This window comes from Cavia porcellus, unplaced genomic scaffold, assembly GCF_034190915.1.
Source record: "Cavia porcellus strain 051 isolate PalLab524CR breed Dunkin Hartley unplaced genomic scaffold, mCavPor4.1 scaffold_3, whole genome shotgun sequence".
Lineage (NCBI taxonomy): Eukaryota > Metazoa > Chordata > Mammalia > Rodentia > Caviidae > Cavia > Cavia porcellus.
This window is the reverse complement of record NW_026947486.1, coordinates 102,612,414-102,632,402: the sequence shown is the minus strand read 5'-3', so window position 1 is coordinate 102,632,402 and position 19,989 is coordinate 102,612,414. Positions and strand designations below refer to the sequence as shown.

At 37.2% G+C, this 19,989-nt stretch overlaps 1 protein-coding gene across 7 annotated transcripts in view; it reads left to right on the top strand.

Annotated features, from left to right (window-relative positions):
* The window catches only part of Arhgef6 (Rac/Cdc42 guanine nucleotide exchange factor 6), a 121,806-nt gene that overhangs the window by 67,847 nt on the left and 33,970 nt on the right, over positions 1-19,989 (top strand). For all 7 annotated transcript variants that reach the window (XM_063246461.1, XM_063246456.1, XM_063246458.1 and 4 more), the window contains 3 exons: positions 2,726-2,820; positions 6,469-6,564; positions 7,870-7,992. In XM_063246461.1, the coding sequence (XP_063102531.1) occupies positions 2,726-2,820; positions 6,469-6,564; positions 7,870-7,992 (314 nt within the window). The remainder of the gene's footprint in view (positions 1-2,725; positions 2,821-6,468; positions 6,565-7,869; positions 7,993-19,989) is intronic.

Sequence of the window (19,989 nt, the reverse complement as noted above, 5' to 3'; positions counted from 1 at the left end):
CATGAGGCACTGGGCAGAAGGAACCGTGGTGGACAGGCATTTAGTAATGTGGTAGGGACATGCAAAGGGAGGCACACATTCGGTATGATTGGAAGTCCGGCTTTTGTTGAGCCTGTGCCCCTGAACTGTGAACTTCATAGTGCTTTGCAGTCCCCACTCTAGAGTGAGTGGGAATGGCTAAAATGGCTTGGGTTTGGCTATTTCCCTTACTCCAAATGAAGAGCTGGAAGTTGGCCAAAGGTGAGTGCTTCCCTTCCCCGTGTCATTAGGCTCTCATAAAACTCCTACAGGGCATGTGCTGGGACTATATTCTCTCCTAGGGAAGGCCTTATAGAAAATAATGTTTTTGGGCATGGTGATGGACAAACACCTGTAATGCCAGCACTCTGGGAGGATGAGACAGAAGGACCTCAAGTTGAAGACCTCTCTGAACAACTTAATGACCTAGGGAAACTGTCTCAAAATAACATAAAGGGCTGGTAATATAGCTCAGTATGAAGGCTCTGGATTCAATACCTAGTGCCTCACACACACACACACACACAAAAAAAAAAAACAGAAATAAAAGAAAAAAAGAGCAAGAACAGAAGGTTCTGATGTAGTTCAAAATAATTACTTCCTCTTCCCACCACATGAAGGTTTTCTTCTCTATTCTTCATTGGGACAACTAGTGGGGTGCCTAGAGGTAAAAATCACAAAGGTATGGGTGAGCATCCCAAATACTGGGCTTCCTGGGATTCCCAGCTTTAAAACTCATTCGTGCCAAGCCCCCAGAAATTTGTCAATTTCAGCTCAAGTTTTCCCTCCCTAGACTTGGTTCTTTTAGAGGCTTTTACATAACGGTCTCTGGTCTGGTGAGTTGTCATACTCTCTACGAGCCTGCCTTTCACCTTTTGGAGTGGAAGTATTCCTGTGACCTCACTTCTCAAGTGTAAAAAAAGTTGTCACTGTTTTAGGAATAGTTTCTGAGAAATAAAGGAGCTGAAAGGAAATGGTGTTGGATGAAAACGGAGGCTCCAAATTAACCTTTAGATTTGGAAGTGATTGTGTGGTTTAGAAGCTGTGGCCTTCTGAACCAGTGATTCTCAATGGCCCAGGCATCCCTTCATAATAGGAAATAATCTGATCTGAAGTGTCAATAGTGCTGCTGTTGAAAACCACATTTTGAGCTTAAACTGGTCAGAGTGTTTCGCATTCACCCAGCACCTGCCTGTCCAGTGTCCCACTGCTACTTCACAGTGGCCTGTGAGGCAGCTGAAACATCACAATGTGAACTGAGCAAGTTAAGACCTGAAATTGAAACAACCTGTAAGTCAGCAGCAGAGCCAGCACTACCATCCTCCAGTCCTGTTGTTTCCCAGAAAGCCCGCAGTTACCTGGGCCTCTGCTTGCTTTGACCATTCACTTTTCCAAAGCAGACCATCATGCACTGTCTTGTGAGTATAGTTGCCCTTCAGGATGATAGGGGATCAGTTCCATGACACCTCTCAGACAGCAGACTCTGTGGACACTAAAAGCCCTTAGAGAGAATGGCATAGTATTTGTATATAACCATACACATTCTTTGATTTACTTTGAATAGCCTCTAGGATACTTACAATAACGAGTACAATGTAAGTAGTTGTCCACTTGTACTATATAGAGAATAAAGACAAGCAAAAAATCTGAATGTGCTCAGAACAGATGCAGTTTTTAATCAATATTTTCAATTTTTGGTTGATTAAACTCTGTAGCCGTGGAAACCCATGGATCCAGAACCCTGCACATGTAGAACCTACAGACAGAGGGAACCAACTGAGGATGTGTGGCATTTTGCTAGAGTACTCCTGGCTAAACATAGGTCATTCTGTTATGTAATAATCCCCTACTGAGTATGCAAAAGAAGAATGGAAGCTTTCTGAGGGCAGCCCTGCAGTTGCCATAAAGCAGGCCCTAAGTTCATTTTCCATTGGATTATTAGAAGATAAGAAAGACTATACACTAATAGGTTAAGTTGGTCACCTACGTGAGCTTGTAATGAAGTTTGTACCTTTCCCCAGAACAGGCTGGGAATTGGGGTCTGACCCTCAGACTGGTGGGGAAACAGAAATTGTGGGCCCACCTTGATTGTTTTGCTTATAGGATTTTGTGTTAATAAAACTTAAAAAACACTGTGTTATTCCCTTTTATTAAATTCCCCACAGTTCAGCCTCTTTTTCCCTTTGGATTGTTCATACTCATGTCTTTTAAAAGATGAGTTGTAACTTTGCTTAAAAATTCAATGCATTTTCAGATTTCATTCCCTAAAGGTCTTATCAGAAGCAATGGAAACAAAAATCTCATGTAATGTCTGACGTCACAGTTACCCTTAATTTATTCTGACATCACATCTATGTGTTTTAAGGTAGCTAGTCTCAATTTCTCATCTGCAAAATGGAAATAATGATCCTTTGTTAACTGAGGCTTTTCCTGAGGATAACATCATCTAAAGCATGTGAAAACCTTCTGAACAATACTGTGTAAATGTTAAGACTCCTTCAGTTATGGGTAACTCTGAAAAGTCTTTGTATGAGTTATAAAATACAGTCAGTTGTCACGTTGTTATTAAAATAGTTGGCTATACTGAAATAATGTTTGTTACTTAAGGTGCTTAAGTAGAACTTTTTTACAAGTAATTTAATTAAAACTATACTTGACCTTGGGCTGTCTTGAAAATTATTATACCTCTACCTTTGTTTCTCTGTAGGTGTTACAGAACATCTTGGATACTGAAAAAGAGTATGCTAAAGAACTTCAATCTCTTCTTTTAACTTACTTAAAACCTCTGCAATCCAATAACAAGTAAGATTTAAATATTTTTGAATTTTGTTTATTTACTTTTTTTTGCAAGGTCTCACTGTGTAGTTCAGGATGGCCTTGAACTCACTGTACAGCTCAGGCTAGCCTCAAACTTATGGCAGTCCCCTGCCTCAGCCTCCTGTGTGCTGGGATTACAAGCATGTGCTAACACACTTGGCTAAGGTTTTAATTTTTTTATTTTAAATCCTTTACTAAATAAAGCAGGATAATGTCAGCATATGGAGTCATTACTCTTATGTCACTGAATAATTGATTTTGCCCTTTAGAAGAAATTCCACAGATCACAAGTTGCCAAGAACATGGTCAGGGCAACAGAAATTATGCAAGATGTTGCTTTTGGAGAGCTTCGCTTGCTTTCTGTGGAAGGAATGAACATATCTGCATTTCTATCTGTTACAGTTTTTATCTTGTATGTTTTTGCCTCTTCTCCATTTAATTTTTTTTAGTTAAAAATGTAACTGCCATGTAATCACCATACATTTTTGTGCAGTAGAATGTGATCTGTCAGTATATGTTTATAATATGTACTGTTCATATCATACTAAGTGGCATATCCATCGCCTCAAAGGTTTCTCACTGCTTTATGTTGGGAAGATTCAAAGCTCCCCTGCCCGCTATTCTGAAATACACAATTAATTGTCATCAAACGCAGTTACCCTGCTGTGCCGCAGAATGTTCGAAGTCATTCTCCTATCCGGCTGCATCTGTTAACCATCCTTTTGCACACTGCCCCCGCTCACTTCCCAGGCTCTGGAAACCGCTGCTCCTCTCTTGCTTCTATGAGATCAGCTTTGTTAGCTTCCACATTTCTTGCACATTTTTATAGTCATGTGTCCGCTTCTCCTTACAGAAAAGAGACTCCCTGGTGCTTTCATTGAGAAAGCACAGAAAATGGAAATTCTCATGCTCACTGTGACCTTTGCTTGCCGGGGCAGAACTCTTCTTTCCCAGGCTCTGAGAGTGGAAAGAGTGTGGAATTTTGTGAATGTTCCTAAGAATTCATGCCAGTGTTTCACTCAGGCAAATGTGAATGATAATGAGATATTGAAGTGTTTTTTCATCTTTATGTGTGTGGGCTGCATCCCCGGCCCTTAAAAAATGTTATTTTGTGATGAGATCTTCCTAAATTGGCCAGGCTGGTCTTGAAAATTGCTGTCCGCACGCTACAACCGCCTGAGTAGCTGAGATTATGGGTGTGTGTAACTGTGCCTGGCTAACTAGTACTTATTTTTAAATTTTTTCTTTTACTTCCCCTTCTCCCTAAAGTGATTTTAAAACAAAGTGTTCCAACCTTATTTTGGTTTTAGAAGTCTGAAGTGATTGTCTAAGGCTTGAATTGAAAATTTAGTTTTGAAAAAAAAATTGACCTTTTTTAATGCTGGTAGGCACAGTGCATTTCAAAAAGTGACTATATTTGAAACTTTCTCCAACAAAAAATGTGGCTAACTGCATTTATTTGTATTACATGAGTACATTTCTCTAGATATCATGAGTTATAAGTCAAATAGAAAGTGAGTCAGTCAGCCCACTTAATGGAGGATAAATCCGCCTCCTCTACCTCAGTAAGAGCCAACTGCTGCTCATAAGAAAAGAAGAGAGTTGCCTACTAATCAACTTCAGACTTAAATAAGTTTCACATTCATGGATCCCCTCCCCTTTTTCCAAATCATGTTTGTTGAGCATAATGTTTTGCTAAATTTCTAACTTAGTCATTCTTATGGCACCATGGGAATCTTTCTTCAGTATGGAAGGATTTCTCACACACACGCACACACACACACACACACACACACACACAAACATACATACACATGCACACACACACATACACGTGCACACACACACACACAACCCTTGCATTTGTAAGAATTTACTAGTAGTCAACAGCAAAGTGTTTGTTGTTATTGCTATTGAAGTATTCAGTGTGCTGTGAATCATGGTTCTTAAAGCCAGATGGAACCACAGGGCATGGTCCAGCCTGGGCCTCTATGTAAAAGCACCATTCTCATTGTACAGATAGGAAGCAGAGGTGTGGACAGGTTGCCTATCTTGCTAGTCACACAGCAGCAAGTGGCCATGTTTGATCTGTCACGCCTCTCACTGTGGGAAATGTCCCTCTGTGATCTGGGGATGCCAGAGGGAAGCTGAAGTGGTCACCCTGGGAGGGGAGATGGGAAGGTATCTGATGAGGGAGAGACTGATTGGCAATCAGGAAACAATGAGAGAAAAAGACATGAAGAGAAGCCAGGAAGAGGAGGTGAGAGAACTGAGTCAGACCTGAGCTCTAAATATGTCCAGTGTGCAGTTACAGTCCGCAGTTCTTCCAAGTTGTTTTTTGGCCCCAGAAGATTTAAGCAAAGCACGCTGCTTACACTGTCTGATTCTGAAGGGACCTGATAGAGCCCCAGCCAGGCTTCCTGAGCTCCTGAGTGTCAGTGCCCCAAGGAGAACTGGGAGGCCACAGGCTGATGCTTTCGCTTTCCACACTTGCAGAGGGGCTTTCCAGCTCATGGCCCAGGAGCGCATTGTAGCAGAGGAACCAGGAGCTTTTTATTCTTAGCAGTTACTGGTAATGTGTGTTTAGGTCTTCCCTTTTTGTTTTACTCAGCAAAAAATTATTCTCTTGAAACTACTCACTGGAGATTATTATGTTCCTAAGGGCATGGGGCACACACTGGCCTCTATTTTTTTTATTCTTTTTTAGAAAAGATGCTCCAAAAGAAGAGATAAAGAGCATGCAATCTGAAACTAGCATGTGTTTTGCTTAATGCCTGTCTTTGTCATTCATTGACTTTGTGACTTTCAGTGACCCCTCTTGGTTTTGTCACCTACAAATGCAGACAGTAAGAGTACTTATCTCACAGGGTTATTGCAAGGTTAAAGTGAGTTCTCATTTGCAAAATGCTTGTACATGTGCTCAGCACTTTATGAGGTATGGCTGTGCTTATCATTTAGTGTTTGGTAAAGCAAGAATGGACAAGAACCTTCTTCAAGCAGAGTCCCCAGATAAGCTTCTATAGCTTGCTTTTTTTTGACTCTACTCCTTTCCAAACTCAAACAAATAAACCATAAAACATTAGCTTTGCTTTTCCCACCTACTGCCTTTCATAAAGATCTCTTTTAGTTGATTTGTGAGCATCTTGCTTCAGGAGTAAAGTATTTTTTTTCTGTGTATTATTGTAACATATATATGTTCCAGTTACTTTTCTAGTTCCTCTAGAGGAAGATAAACAAAAATCTTTGCATTTACTTTCAACCAACATTTATTTTTCATTTATTTTGATGCATTTTGTCTGTTTAAACACTAAGCTATATTAAGTATTAAGCACTTATTAATTTTTTTCATGGATTTATAAAACACTTAAATATGCCCTATGGCCACTCATTTTCCTTAAGATCAGCATTCTTGTTATAGAAAAGGAAAACCAAATAAAGAAACTTAAGGAACTTTCCTGAGAGCATGAGTTCTTATAAATTGAAAAGGAAAAGTTGAAACACAGGAATTGTTCCTCTCATATTTGCAAGATACTGTCTTAAGCATCTATCAGCTAACTATATTACAGTTTCTATAGACAGTTTCTAAAGTCATCCTTAAGTTCCACTAACAAAAATTACATGCATTTTTTCCAGTCTGAGTACTGTGGAGTTTACATCTTTACTGGGAAACTTTGAGGAAATATGTACATTTCAACAGACACTCTGCCAAGCTCTGGAAGAATGTTCAAAGTAAGTGTGGCATATTTGTTAGGATGACCAGTGATATTGTTGATGGGCTTTTGTTTTCTTCTTAACTGTTGTCTTAGATGAGAATATTTTATGCATTTGCTACAGCTTTAACACATTGTCCTAGAACAAAGCAATAATACAGACTCTCATTAGATGTTTATCAAAGTTCTACACCTAGCAAATTATTTCTGATTTTAATTAAAAATCACACCAATTTATTGCATATGATCACTATAAGATATAATGATCACTATAAGATATAAGATATATAGAAGGTCTTAATTGGCCATGGATGACACTTTTGATATCCTTCACTTTTGTACATTGCAAATTAATTGGAGAAGTCATCTGGATTTCACTCTGTACCACTGAGCCCCATCCTCAGCTGCAGTTTGCATTTTAAAAATCACTTCGAGTATCTTGTCTATTAAATTGAGTTGAAACACATGGAAACTGAGGAGGGAAGAGTATATGTGAATCGTAACACATTTTGGATGGCGAGCTGATTGCTGAGATGTGCGACTTTCTGATTTCTGTAGAGAAATTAGGGTGATTCCACATCGCTTGAGCCTTATGGTATATAGGTGGTTGTCAAGAAGATGAAGAGATTCCACACTACAGACACCCGAGTATCTGCTTCAAATCCCATAGGAATCTGGATAATTCTTACACACAGATGTTCACTGAAAGGGGTACTTTAAAAACTAGATTTATAAATGTTATTTATGGTTTCCGTTTTATAGAGGAAGATATAGAAAGAGGCTCTTGGAATATGTCAAAAGCTATAATAGATATCACCAAATGATGCGGGTCTGAGTAATGTTTCTTATGCTTTTCTAATTGTTCTACAAGTGAAAACAGGTAATGTGTAATTTAAAATAATTTTTTAAAAATTGAAGGCATCTGCCTTGTAATCACTGGGCCAAGAAGACTTCATAATATTTTTGTGGAGTGTTGCTTTTGAATTATGTTAGGTTAGTTTTGCCTGTATTTAAGATTTCTTATTTTAGCTAAGAATACTTTTAGCATGTCAAGCTAAGTTTGAATATAAATCAGAAACAAACAACTCTACCTACTAATACCAGGTACGTATTTGACTCTGGATCTTAGGACTGTTTAGAGTCTAAGGTTAAAGTAGTGATCAAAAGCTTCATTTCATGGAAAAAATGGTTTCTGATATACTTTTCTATTTAACTGTGATGAGACGTTCAGATTGTTTACCTGCTGCCAGGTTTAACTGGAATCATTTTCCTTTACCTTTTGTTTCCTATTTTACATTCTGTGTTTTGTCTGTATTGCTCACAGGTTTCCAGAAAATCAACACAAAGTAGGAGGTTGTCTACTGAATCTCATGCCTCATTTTAAATCGATGTATCTGGCTTACTGTGCAAATCACCCATCAGCTGTAAATGTGCTCACCCAGCATAGGTAAATCATTAATGTTTCTCCAACTAGCTGGTTTTGCAATAAGATACTTTCTTAAGACCACATCATTGGAAATGCAAGATCTTTGGTTGAACTCTATTGTCTTGCTTTTGATGCCAAGAATTTATTCACTGTTACATGGATCAATCACTCATTAATCTAACAAATAATATATTGACTTCATACTATATGTGTGGTCCTGTATTAGCTGATGAGGGAGAAGGAGAGAACAAGGCAGAAAAGGGCCCTTCCCTCATAGAGCACAGAATCTTGAGGGGAATATAGATAATAAGTTAAACATTGTGAATGTGCTGTATTTCAAAAGAATAATTAAAAGGATGCCAGGGGACTTTACAATGTAGTATGAACTTAGTGGGATGAGAGAGTGGAGAAGTGTCAGGAAAGGCCTTACTGAACCAAAATTCTGTCTAGATCCAAAGGTTTAGACTTCCCTGTGCCAGTGAATGTTTTATCTGAATGGGTGGAATATATCTCATGAAATGACTTGACTAAAAGATAGATGTTGATAAGGAAGGGCAGAAGGAAACCAGCCCTTACTATGAGTGGTGGCGGACAGTCTTTGCATGAACAGCTCTAATAACTTATGTGGATGTACTGAATTATTGCAGGTTCATGGAGAACAAAATAATAGCTTCTCCTTTAAGAATGAAGTCTTTACAAGGGACCCAGATGAATGCCACATTTCTCCTGTCTGCTCTTAGCCTCTCGCTGCCCATCCCCTACAATTTCATTCTGGCCATGCCCAAAGGCACACTTTGACTTTTTAAGACATATATTGGATATGTAGGTGGCATAATAGCAAGACCAACAGAGGTATTTTAGCCTATTAGATGCAAACCACACATGGATTGTAGATACTGCAGTATTCTGCTCCTATCAGGCCTACATTACAACTCCCAGATCCACGCTAGAAAATTCACTGACTCCGAATTTCAGAGGTGACATAAATTTTGGTTTTCCCCTTGCTGGGTGCTTTACTGGCATTCTAGAGCTATTGTGTAAGGTCATTTTGAAGGTTTGATCCTACCTGAAAGTCATTTTTATCTGCCATCAAAGTTTTGAACTCTTGTGAAATAACAAATGTGGAAGATTCAATTTAAAACAAAATAGGCTATGAAGGAATTTTTCAGGCAAGTGGTTCAACCACTTACAGCTATTGTTAGCTAATAATAATGGACAATGCACAGGCACATGATGTAAAAACCTATCAAGGGGTTGCCTTCCTCTACTTTACAGATAAGTCCCTGGAGGGCTTAGGCTAGGTGGTCTACCTGAAAATTTGTAGTTGTGAAGTGGTTGAGTCAGAATCCAAGTCTGTCAGACTCCTAAAAAGTGTTTTCATTAAGATACATATTTTAACCCAGAGAAGAATCCAAATGTTAATTTAAGAATTGTAATAAAATGAGCGTGCCCAGGTGCCCATTGCTCAGTTTAAATAATAGAACATTATCTTTTCCTTTTTTTACAAGAGTTTTATTGATATAAAAAATTCCCAGAGCATATAATTCAACTACTAAAGTATGCAGAGCATTCATTTTCAGAATATTTGCAACTATCATCATCATTAGTTTTAGAACACTTTCATGATTTTCAAACAAACCTATATCCATTCACAACTACTCTATATTTCCCTTTAATCCTACCAGCCCAAGGTAACTACACTAACTGCACTTCAATACCACTCTGGATTTGATTATCCTGGATATTTTATTCATGTACAATTATATAACATGTGGCCCCTTGTGACTGGCTTCTTTCACTTAGCATAATGTTTTTAAGGTTCACTCATATTGCAGTATGTATCAGCACACCATTTTAAAAACTGCTAAATAATACTCTATTTTACGGATGCCACTTATTGTTCTTCCATTTCCCAGCTGATGGATTATAATAAGTAATGCTGCTTTCAAAATTCATACACAAGTATTTGCATAGGCATTTGTTTTCATGTCTCTCAGGTAGGTAACCAGGAGTAGAACTGCTGGGTTACATGGTGATGGTGTGCTTCACGTTTACAGCAACAGTCAGACTGTTTTCCAAAGCAGATGCAAGAGTTTATTTCCCACTGGTGGTGTGTGAGAGTTCCATTTCCTCTACACCCTCAGCACCATTTGCTGTTGCCAGTTTTTTTTTTTTTAATTATAGTTGTATGAGTGGGTTAGAAATAGTTTCTCGCTGTGATATTGACTGGCATTTTCTTAGTGACTGCTATGCTGAGTGTCAATTTGTGTATATTTATTTGGAGACATATCTGTTCAGATCTTTGCTTATTGTATCTTTTCTTAATTTGGTTTCAATACATGTGTACATTATCTCATGTTTTAACCAGTTTAACCAGTATCTGTCTATCCCCTTGAACATTTATCATGCCTGTATTGTGAAAACTTTCAAATTCTTCTCTCGTAGCTATTTGAAATGTGCCCTGCATTATTGTCATATGTAGCCGCCTTACTGTCCAATAGGACACTAGAGCGTCATACTTCTTTCTAACTGTAACTTACCACCACTGATCAAGTTTCCCCATCCCTTCCCACCCCATTCCCTCTAACCTCAAGTAACCACCATTCTAGCCAGAACTTCCTTTAACATCAGCGTTTTTAGATTCCATACATGATTGAGCTCATACAATACATTTCTTTCTGTGCCTGGATTACTTCATTTAACATAATGATCTCCGTTTGTTTCCATGTTGACATTGAGAAGATAGCGTCTTTTTTAAAAAGTTACTTTATTAGTACACATATACAGTACATGCTGTTTGCATCCTGATATGGAGCTGGTACATGTGCATAATGTGTCCTCATTCCTTTTTTGATCTCTTTCCCTTCCCCTCCCCGCTCCTCCCATCTCTTGATCTCCTTGCCTGTTTTGGGGTACATGTGTTCGACACATAATGTTTATACTCCTTGTGTGGAGTTAGTACACGTACATCACACATTCTGACTCCCTTGTTCATCTCCTAGCCTTCCTCTCCCTCCATCTCTTGATCCCCTCTCCCTTTACGAAAAATTTGTCTCCCTGCTTCCTAATATCTATCTTTTATTTTTCACTCTGGATTTCTCACATAAGAGAACCCATGTGATAATCAAGCATCCTTCACATGGCTGGCCATTAGAGAAATGCAAATTAAAACCACACCGAGATTCCAAAAGGAATAACCATCATCAAGAAATCAAATAATAACAAAAGCTGGAGAGGCTGAAAGGAAAAAGGGAACACCTGTACACTGATGTTGGGAACATAAACTAGTACAACCAGTAGGGAAATCAGATGGGTATTCTTCAAAACACTAAAGCCTGGGGCTGGGGATTTAGCTCAGTGGTATAAGTGCCTGCCTTGCAAGCACGTAGTCATGAGTTCAATCCCTGGTACCAATAAAAAACCCCACTAAAATCAGAAATTCCATTTAACCCAGCTATTTTCCTTCTGGATATCTTCACAAAGAGTTAAAGACATCACATTATAGTGGTATATGCATACATATATTTATAGCAGCACAATTCATAATAGCTGAGTCTTGGAAGCCACTTGTATGTCTATCAGTAGATGAATGGATAAAGAAAATGTACTGCATTTGCACACAATGGAGTACAACTCTGCTCATTTGTGGGGAAATGGATGCACCTCGACACTTTAATGTTAAGTGAGATAATCCTTTTAAGTGGCTGAATAATATTCCATTCTGTATTATGCCACATTTTCTTTATCCATTCATTGATTGACAGACACTTACGTTGTTCCAACATCTTGGTAATTTTGAATAGTGTTGTGATAAATGTGAGTGTGCAGATGGTTTCACTTCCTTTGTATAAACATTCAGTAGTAGATTGCTGTATTATACAATAGTTGTATTTTTAATTTTTTGAGGAACCTCCATTTTTATGGAGGATGTACTTATTTTCTTTCCCATGATAAGTGTTGTTGCAAAGTTTCCCTTTTCTGTGTATCCTAACCAGCATTCATTCTTTTGTTCCTTTAATGAGAGCAGTTCTTCCTGGAGTGAAGTGATATAGCTCATCATAGCTTTGATTTGAATTTCCATGATTGGTGACCTGAAGTATTTTTCCATGTCTCTGTTGTCCATTCATACATCTTCTTTTGAGAAATATACATTTAGGTCTGTTGTCCACTTTTTTAATGAACTTTTTTTTTCTATTCAGGTTTTTTGAGTTTCTTATATATTCTGGTTTTTTAACTCCTTGTCAGATGCATAGCTTGAAAATACTTTCCCCTATTCTGTAGTCTCTCTTCACGTTGTTTCCTGTGCTGTATATAAGCTTTATAGCTTGAGGCAATACTACTCGTGTAGTTTTGCTTTTATTTTTTGTAAGCTTGGGAGCTTACCCCCAAAATTGTTGCTCCTTTTAATATCCTAAAGCATTTGCTCTATGTTTTCTTCTTGTACACTCACAGCTGTAATTCTGGCGTTTAAGCCTGGAGTCCACTTTATGTTGATTTTTGTAACTGTTGAGAGGTAGGGAATCTAGCTTCATTTTTATGTAGGTGGATATCCAAATTTCTCTACATGATTTACTGAAAAGACTATCCTTTATCCAGTCCTTTCTGAGCACCTTTTTGAAAATCAGCTGGATTTACTCCCAGGCCCTCTGTGCCATTAGACTGTGTATCTCTATTCATATGCACATCAGGCTGTTTTGATTACTACAAGTTTGTAGTATATTTTGAAATCAGGTTGTGTAATACATCCTGCTTTGTTCTTTTTTGTTCAAGATTGATTTGACTACTTAGGCCTTTCCTTTAGTGTTATATAGATTTTAGGATTGTTTTTTCTAGTTGTGGGAAGAATGTCATTTGGATTTTGATAAAGATTGTACTGAGTCTGTAGATCTTTTGGGGATAGAATGGACATTATAAAAATATTATTTCTTCTAATCCATAAACACAAGATGTCTTTCCATTTTTCTGCATCTTGTTCACTTTCTTTCAGCGGTGTTTCATACTAGTCAGTGTACAGTTCTTTTACCTATTTGGTTTCTTCTTGAGTATTTTATTTTTTGTAGTTACAGATAATTTGCTCTTGATGTATAGCAATGCTACTGATTTCTGTATGTTTATTTTATATCTGCAGCTTTGCTAAATTTGTCTATTAGTTCTAATAATTTCTTGGTAGTGTCTTCAGAGTCTTGTATCTAATATGTCATCTGCAAGTCATAGGAGTCTGTCTTTTTCTTTTCCGGTTTGAATACACATTCTTCCTTTCTTTTGCATGATTTCCCTGGCTAAGGTTTCAAGTACCAAGTTGAATAAATGTGAAATTGGGCCTGCTTGCTCTATCTAGATCTTAGCTGTCAGTTTCTTATAATGCCTACTATGACAAGTTATATTTATTCCTCATTTGTTCAGGGTTTTTATCATGAAGGATATTGAATTTTATCAAACGCCTTCTCTGCCTCTATTGAAATGGTCAAGTATTTTTGTCCTTCCTGTATTGATGTGGTATATCTGTTTTATTGGTTTACACACATTGAACCAATCTTGCATACCTAGTCACTTGGTAACTAATCTTTATAATGTGCTGCTTAATTCTTTTTGTTAATATTTCATTGAGGATTTTTGCATCTGTATTCATCATAGGTATTTCACTGTAGTTTTCTTTCTTTGTTGTGTCTTTGTCTGGTTTTTGTATTAGAGTAATGCTGGTCTGCTAGAATGAGTTTGGAAAATTTTTTTCCTCTTCAACTGTTTGGAATAATTTAAGAAGAAATGGTAGTTGTTCTTCTGTAAATGTTTGGTAGAATTGAGCAATAAAGTCATCTGCTCCGGAGCATTTTTTAAAAAACAGAAGGTTTTGGGGTGTTTTTTTTTTGTAATTAGTGACTCCATCTCATTACTCAATATTGGTTTGTTAGGATTTTCTATTTCTTTGCATGGTAAGGTGTATATATGCAGGAATTTATCCATTTCTTCTATATTATCAAATTTATTGGCAATGTTCATAACAACTTTTAATGATATTTTGTATTTCTGTGGTATCAGTTGTATTATCCTGTTTTTCATCTCTGATTTTTTTTTGAAACAACATTTTGCTATGTAGTTCAAACTGGCCTTGAACTCACTATGTAGACCAAGCCATCCTTGAGCTTGTAGTGATCCTCCTGCCTCAGCCTCTTGAATGCTGGGATTGAAGATGTGCACCACCACATATAGTCACTGATTTTTCAATATTTGTATGATTTTTTTAATAGTACATGTTTGTAGTACATAATGTCTACATATCTTGTGGGGAATTGGTACATGTACATAACACATCTTAGTTCTATTCATTTTATCTCCTTTTCCTCCTTCCCATCTATCTCTTGAGGTCCTTTCCCTTTTTTGCAAATATTTTCAATGCATATATTATGGTTTGTGTCTAAATGTCCCTTGAAAGCCTCATGCAGTCATGGGAGTGGGCTTCTAGAGTTTGTGATTGATTCATGGTCTAGTCCTTGGGATTAAGGGTGTGAGTGCTACCCCCACCCTAGAGCAGTAACCTACATATTACATAAGGGACAGAAAGAAGCTTTTCTCTCTCTCTCTGTCTCTCTCTCTCTCTCTCTCTCTCTCTCTCTCTCTTTCTCTCTCTCTCTCTCTCTCTCTTTCTCTCTCTCTCCTTGCTTGCTTTTTCTGTCTTCCATAAATGGTTGCCTTTTCCATGTAATCCATGAACTGTTGCCCCTCTGCAAACTGTAAGCTAAACAAACATTTCCCCCTTTAACTTGTGGCTGTCATATATTTTTGTCTCAGCAATGAGAAATGTAATAATACAACATGTTTGCATTCATTGTGTAGAGATAGTGCATATATATATATCACATCTAAATTCCATTTTTGACCCCTTTCCTTGTCTGGCCTCCTCCTCACTCCATCTCTTGATTTCATTCCCCTTGGCTGTTATCTATCTTATTTTGCTTTTTATTTATACTTTGAGCTTCTCATATAAGAGAAACCATATGATATTTAGGCTTTGCATCTGATTCATTTTACTTAGCATTAAGGTCTCAAAGTGCATCCATTTTGTTACAAATGATTCAAATTTAACTTTCTCTATGGCTAAGTAGTACGACATTGTGTGTAAATGCCACATTTTCTTTATCCATTTGTCTGTTGATGGACATACAGGTCATTTCCAAGATTTAGCTAAAGTGAGTTGTGCTGTTATAAATATGGGTATATGTGTATCACTAAGATAATGTCTTTAACTTAAAGGAACTTCTGGTTTCATCTCTTTTATTTATTTTAATCTCATATATATATTTTTAGTCAGTGTAACTAAGGATTTGTCAATTTGGTTTATATTTCATAGAACAATCCCTTCATATCATTGATGTGTTTTATTTTTGTCTCTGTTTTGTTTACTTCTGCTCTGGTCTTTATTGTTTCATTTATTATGCTAATTTTGAATTTTATTTTTTCCTCATTTTTCTAGTTCCTTGTGGTACAGCTATAGGTTGAGCTCTTTCTGCTTTGTTTTATTTTATTTTATTTTGGTACCAGGGATCAAACTCATGACCTCACATTTGCCAGGCAGGTACTTACTCTGCTGAGCTAAACTCCCGGCCCTGCTTTTTTTAGTTTAAAGAGAATAAAACTAAACAAAATAAAACAGAATAAAGCCAATCAAAAGAAAACAGTGAAAGTGATACCGGATTTCAAAACAAGGTAATCAGAAATCAACAATGGCTACCATAATGCCTCTTATAATCTTCAAAATAGCTGTTCGTGCCATCAGACCTAGGAAAATCAAACAAAACATAAAAGAATAAGACTAATCAAAACATAACAATGAAAGCAATACAGGACTTCAAAACAAGTTAATAGGAAATCCACAATGGCTACCATAATATATATTGTTATCTTCAAAATAGCTGCCCACAACCACCAGCTATAATAAAATCAAACAGAAGAAAAAGAATAAAACCAAACCAAGCAAAACAAGGAAAATGATACAGGGTTTTAAAACAAGATAATAGGGAATTAACAATGGCTACCACCTTCAGAAGGAAATCCCCCATACTTGCTATATTGCATATTGTTGTCCTCTAAACAGATGCTTAGATTATGGTCTTTAGACCTGCAAAATCAATCAAACAATAGAGGCAAGCAATATAGGAAGTTTTAAAACGTCACTAGCTATCAACTCAGCCTGTATTTCTCCAAATTAGCTGGTTGCTTACTGAAGGGGGAGAGGGGCTTGGCATTCCTGTCTTCCAGTCCACATGCTGGCTGGCTCACAGGAAGGAGCTGGCCCAGCCCACAAATGCTGCTGGCTTGTAGGAAGGGCTTAGCTTCTTCCTGGTTCTGTTCCCAGGCTGCATGGCTACCACTGGCTCACAGGAAGGGATTGGCCTGGCTCATGGCTGCCCTCTTCCTGATGTTTTGATGCAGACACTTACTACTTTAAATTTTCCTGTTACTACTGTTTTCCTTACATCTTACAGGTTTTGTTACATTGTATATTTATTTTCATTTGTTTCAAGAATTTGTTTTCAGTTTCCTGCTTAAATTCTTCCTCCATGAATTCATTAGTTGTTCAAGTGTAAGTTGCTTAATTTCCATGTATTTCTATAGTTTCCCAAGTTTTTCTATTTACTGATTTCTGGTTTTGTTGCGTCAGAGTCAGGAAAGATATGCACTATGATTTTGTTTCTTGCACATTTCTTGAGACTTGTTTTCTGGCCTGTCGTATGATCTATCTGGAAGAATGTTTTGCATGCTAATGAGAAAAGTGTATGTTTTTTTGTTTTTTTTTTTTTTTTGTCTTTTTCATTTTTATCGGTACCGGGGATCGAACTCATGACCACCTGCTTGCAAGGCAGGTGCTTATGCTGCTGAGCTAAATCCCCAGCCCCAAAAGTAGGTGTTTTATATCTGTTGGATGGAATGTTAATGGATACATACTAAATCCATTTGGTGTGGAATGCAGTTTTGCTCTGCTGGGTTTTCTTGTTAATTTTCTGATTGGATGATCTGTGCATTGCTGAAAGTAGACTGTTAGAAGTCCTCTTTCTTATTGTATTATAATCTCTCTCTCCCATTATATCTATTAATATTTGCTTTGTATATCTGAGTGTTCTGATATAGGTGCCTATATAGTTACAATTGTTTTTTCTTACTGAATTAACCACTTTTCTTTACATAATGATTTCTTTTTATGTTTACTGCTTTTGATTTTTTTTTCTATTGGTGCTGGGGATCGAACTCACAACCTCGCACTTGTCAGGCAGGCTCTTACGCCACTGAGCTAAATCCCCAGCCCCTGCTTTTGATTTAAAAGCTATTTTATCTGAGATAATTATGGCTGCTCTGCTTTCTTTTGAATTCTATTTGTATTGAGCATCTTATTTTTACTGTAGCTATTTTGTAACTTGTTTTCTAGATTTTTGTCATTCATCTTTTTTTTTTCTTGCTCCCTCATAGTCTTTTGTGATCAAGTGATTTGCTCTGGTAGTGTGTTTTGAGTCCTTATTTATTATTTGTTGTTTGTCTATTTTAGGTTTTTGCCTCGTGGTTGCCTTGAAAGTTAAAAAAATATCTTTTGATGGTAGCAGACTATTTTGAAATGATAGTAACTGAACATGGTCATAAAGGACAGAAACATCAAAAGGGAGAAACAGAAAATATAGTAATAAAAATCTGCACTTACATGTTATTCTCCAATTTTTGATGTCCCATTTTGCATCTTTCTATGTCACCTCTTAAAATACTAATGTATTATATTACTTTTCAATTTTTAGCCTTCATGCTAAAGAAGTGGGCTACATATAATTTCAATATTAGAGCATTCTGAATTTACAAAGTAACTCTTACTAGTGATTTTTTCTACTTTGTCATGCTTTATTCTTTTTTTTTTTTTTCCTTTTGGTACCGGAGATCGAACTCATGACCGCCTGCTTGCAAGGCAAGTGCTTATGCCACTGAGCTAAATCCCCAGCCCTGCTTTCTTCTTATTAATGTCTCTTTCAGTTGAAGAACTTTTGTTAGCATTTCTGGTAGATCAGGTGAAGATAAATTTTTATATAATTTTACTATGCACATTTGCTTTTATATCAGTTAGAGAAGAAGCAAGCGTATATGTGTTTCATGACTGCCTAATTATCTTTGCTGGTGTTTTTTGTTTTTATGAGTGAAGTTAATGTACATCTGGATTTATTTGTTTTCAGCCTGAAGAACTTCATTTAGTATTTATTGTAAGGTAGGTTTTCTAGCAAAGGATTGCCTCAGTTTTTGGGGAGGGGACTCTGGGGATGTTTCCATTCTGCCATCAATTTTTAAAGGTAGTGTGTTTAGACACAGCGTTGTTGTTTGGCGGTTTTGTTCTTTCACTCATTTGGGTATGATAGCCCACTGTCTTCTGGCCCCCATGATTCAGATGAAAAATCAGCTGTTACTGTTATCCAGGCTCCCAGGAGGGATTCCTTATTTCTTTCTACTTCTAAGATTCTCTTTGTTTTTCAGCATTTTTAATGTAGTTTGTCTGAATATAGGTTTCTTTCCATTTGTCCTATGTGGAATTTATTAACCATCTTAGTTTATAGATTAATATTTTCCCCAAGTCAGAATTTTTCAGTTCTTTGTTTCTTGGAGTATCTCTTCCACTCCATTTTCTCCCCTTTGCTATGCCCTTTATGCATATGTTGTTGTGTTTAAAGATGCCATCTATTTCTCTAAGGTTCTCTTTACTTTCTTTATTCTCTCTGTTTTTCAGTTTGCACAATCTCTGTCAATCTATCTTTGGGTTCACTGCTGGTATTCCCTACTTATAATTTAAGTTTCAGTTATTGTGCTTTGAATTCAAAATGTTTCATTTATATCTTTTTCATGATTTGTCTTTATTTGAGAGTCTTTATTTAAGGAGACTTTGGTATCCAGCTGCCTTTACATCTTTGGGCTTCCTTTTTAAAAATTTTCTTTTAAACAGAATAAAACCCAACAAAACAAAACAGAATAAATCCAATCAAAACAAAGAGTGAAAGTGGCACAAAACTTAAAACAGGATAGTAGGAAATCAACAATGGCTACCATAATATATCTTGCTATCTTCACTGTAGTTGTCCATACCATCATACATGGCAAAATTAGACAAAGCAAACAGAATAAAACCAATCAAAACATAACATTGAATAAAACAAAACAATACTTTGGAACAAAACAAAACAGTGAGAACAATACTGCACATTGTTATCTTCAAAATAGTTGCTCAGGTTTATCCCAGACACAGGGATAAAACAAAACAGTAAAGTGGAACAAAACTTTGGATTTCAAAAGCAAGACAGGAGGAAATGCCCCACAGTTATCACAGTGCACACTGCCATCCTCCATGTAGATGCCCAGACCACCAGCCCCCGGTCTGCAGAGGCAACCAAACAGTACAAGTATCAAGCTATTTCCCTTCAGTTGCTGAATCCTCCAAATCAGTCCTCCAAATTAGTGGGGTGTGGAGAATGCTCTTCTGGGTTTTTAGCCCGGGAACCAGCTGGTTTACAGGAAGGCAGGGTTTCTTTTCTGGCTGAGGCTCTTACCCATCAGCATGGTGGAGCCTGCTTCATAAGAAGGCATAGTTTCTCTTCTGGATGAGGTTCTTTCCAATCCCAATGGCAGGACCTGCTTCCCAGGAAGATGTGACTTCTCTTCTGCCTAAGACTCTTTCCAATCTGGCAGAGCTTGCTTTACAGGAAAGCATGATTTCTCTTCTGGGTGAGACTCTAACCCATCAACATGGCAGAGCTTGCTTCATGGGAATTGTAGTTTCTCTTGTGGCTGAAACTCTTTCCCTAGGTTTCCTTTGATTCTTTGAATATATTTAATGGGTACTTTGAAGTCTGTTTAGTCTTCCTTTTGATTGCTCTCAAGACAATTTCTGTTGTCTTTTATTTTTTACTTAGGGTATAGATTATGCATTTCTCCCATCCAAGTATTAACCAGACCTGACCCTGCTTAGCTTCTGAGATCAGATGAGATAGAGCACCTTCAGGGTGG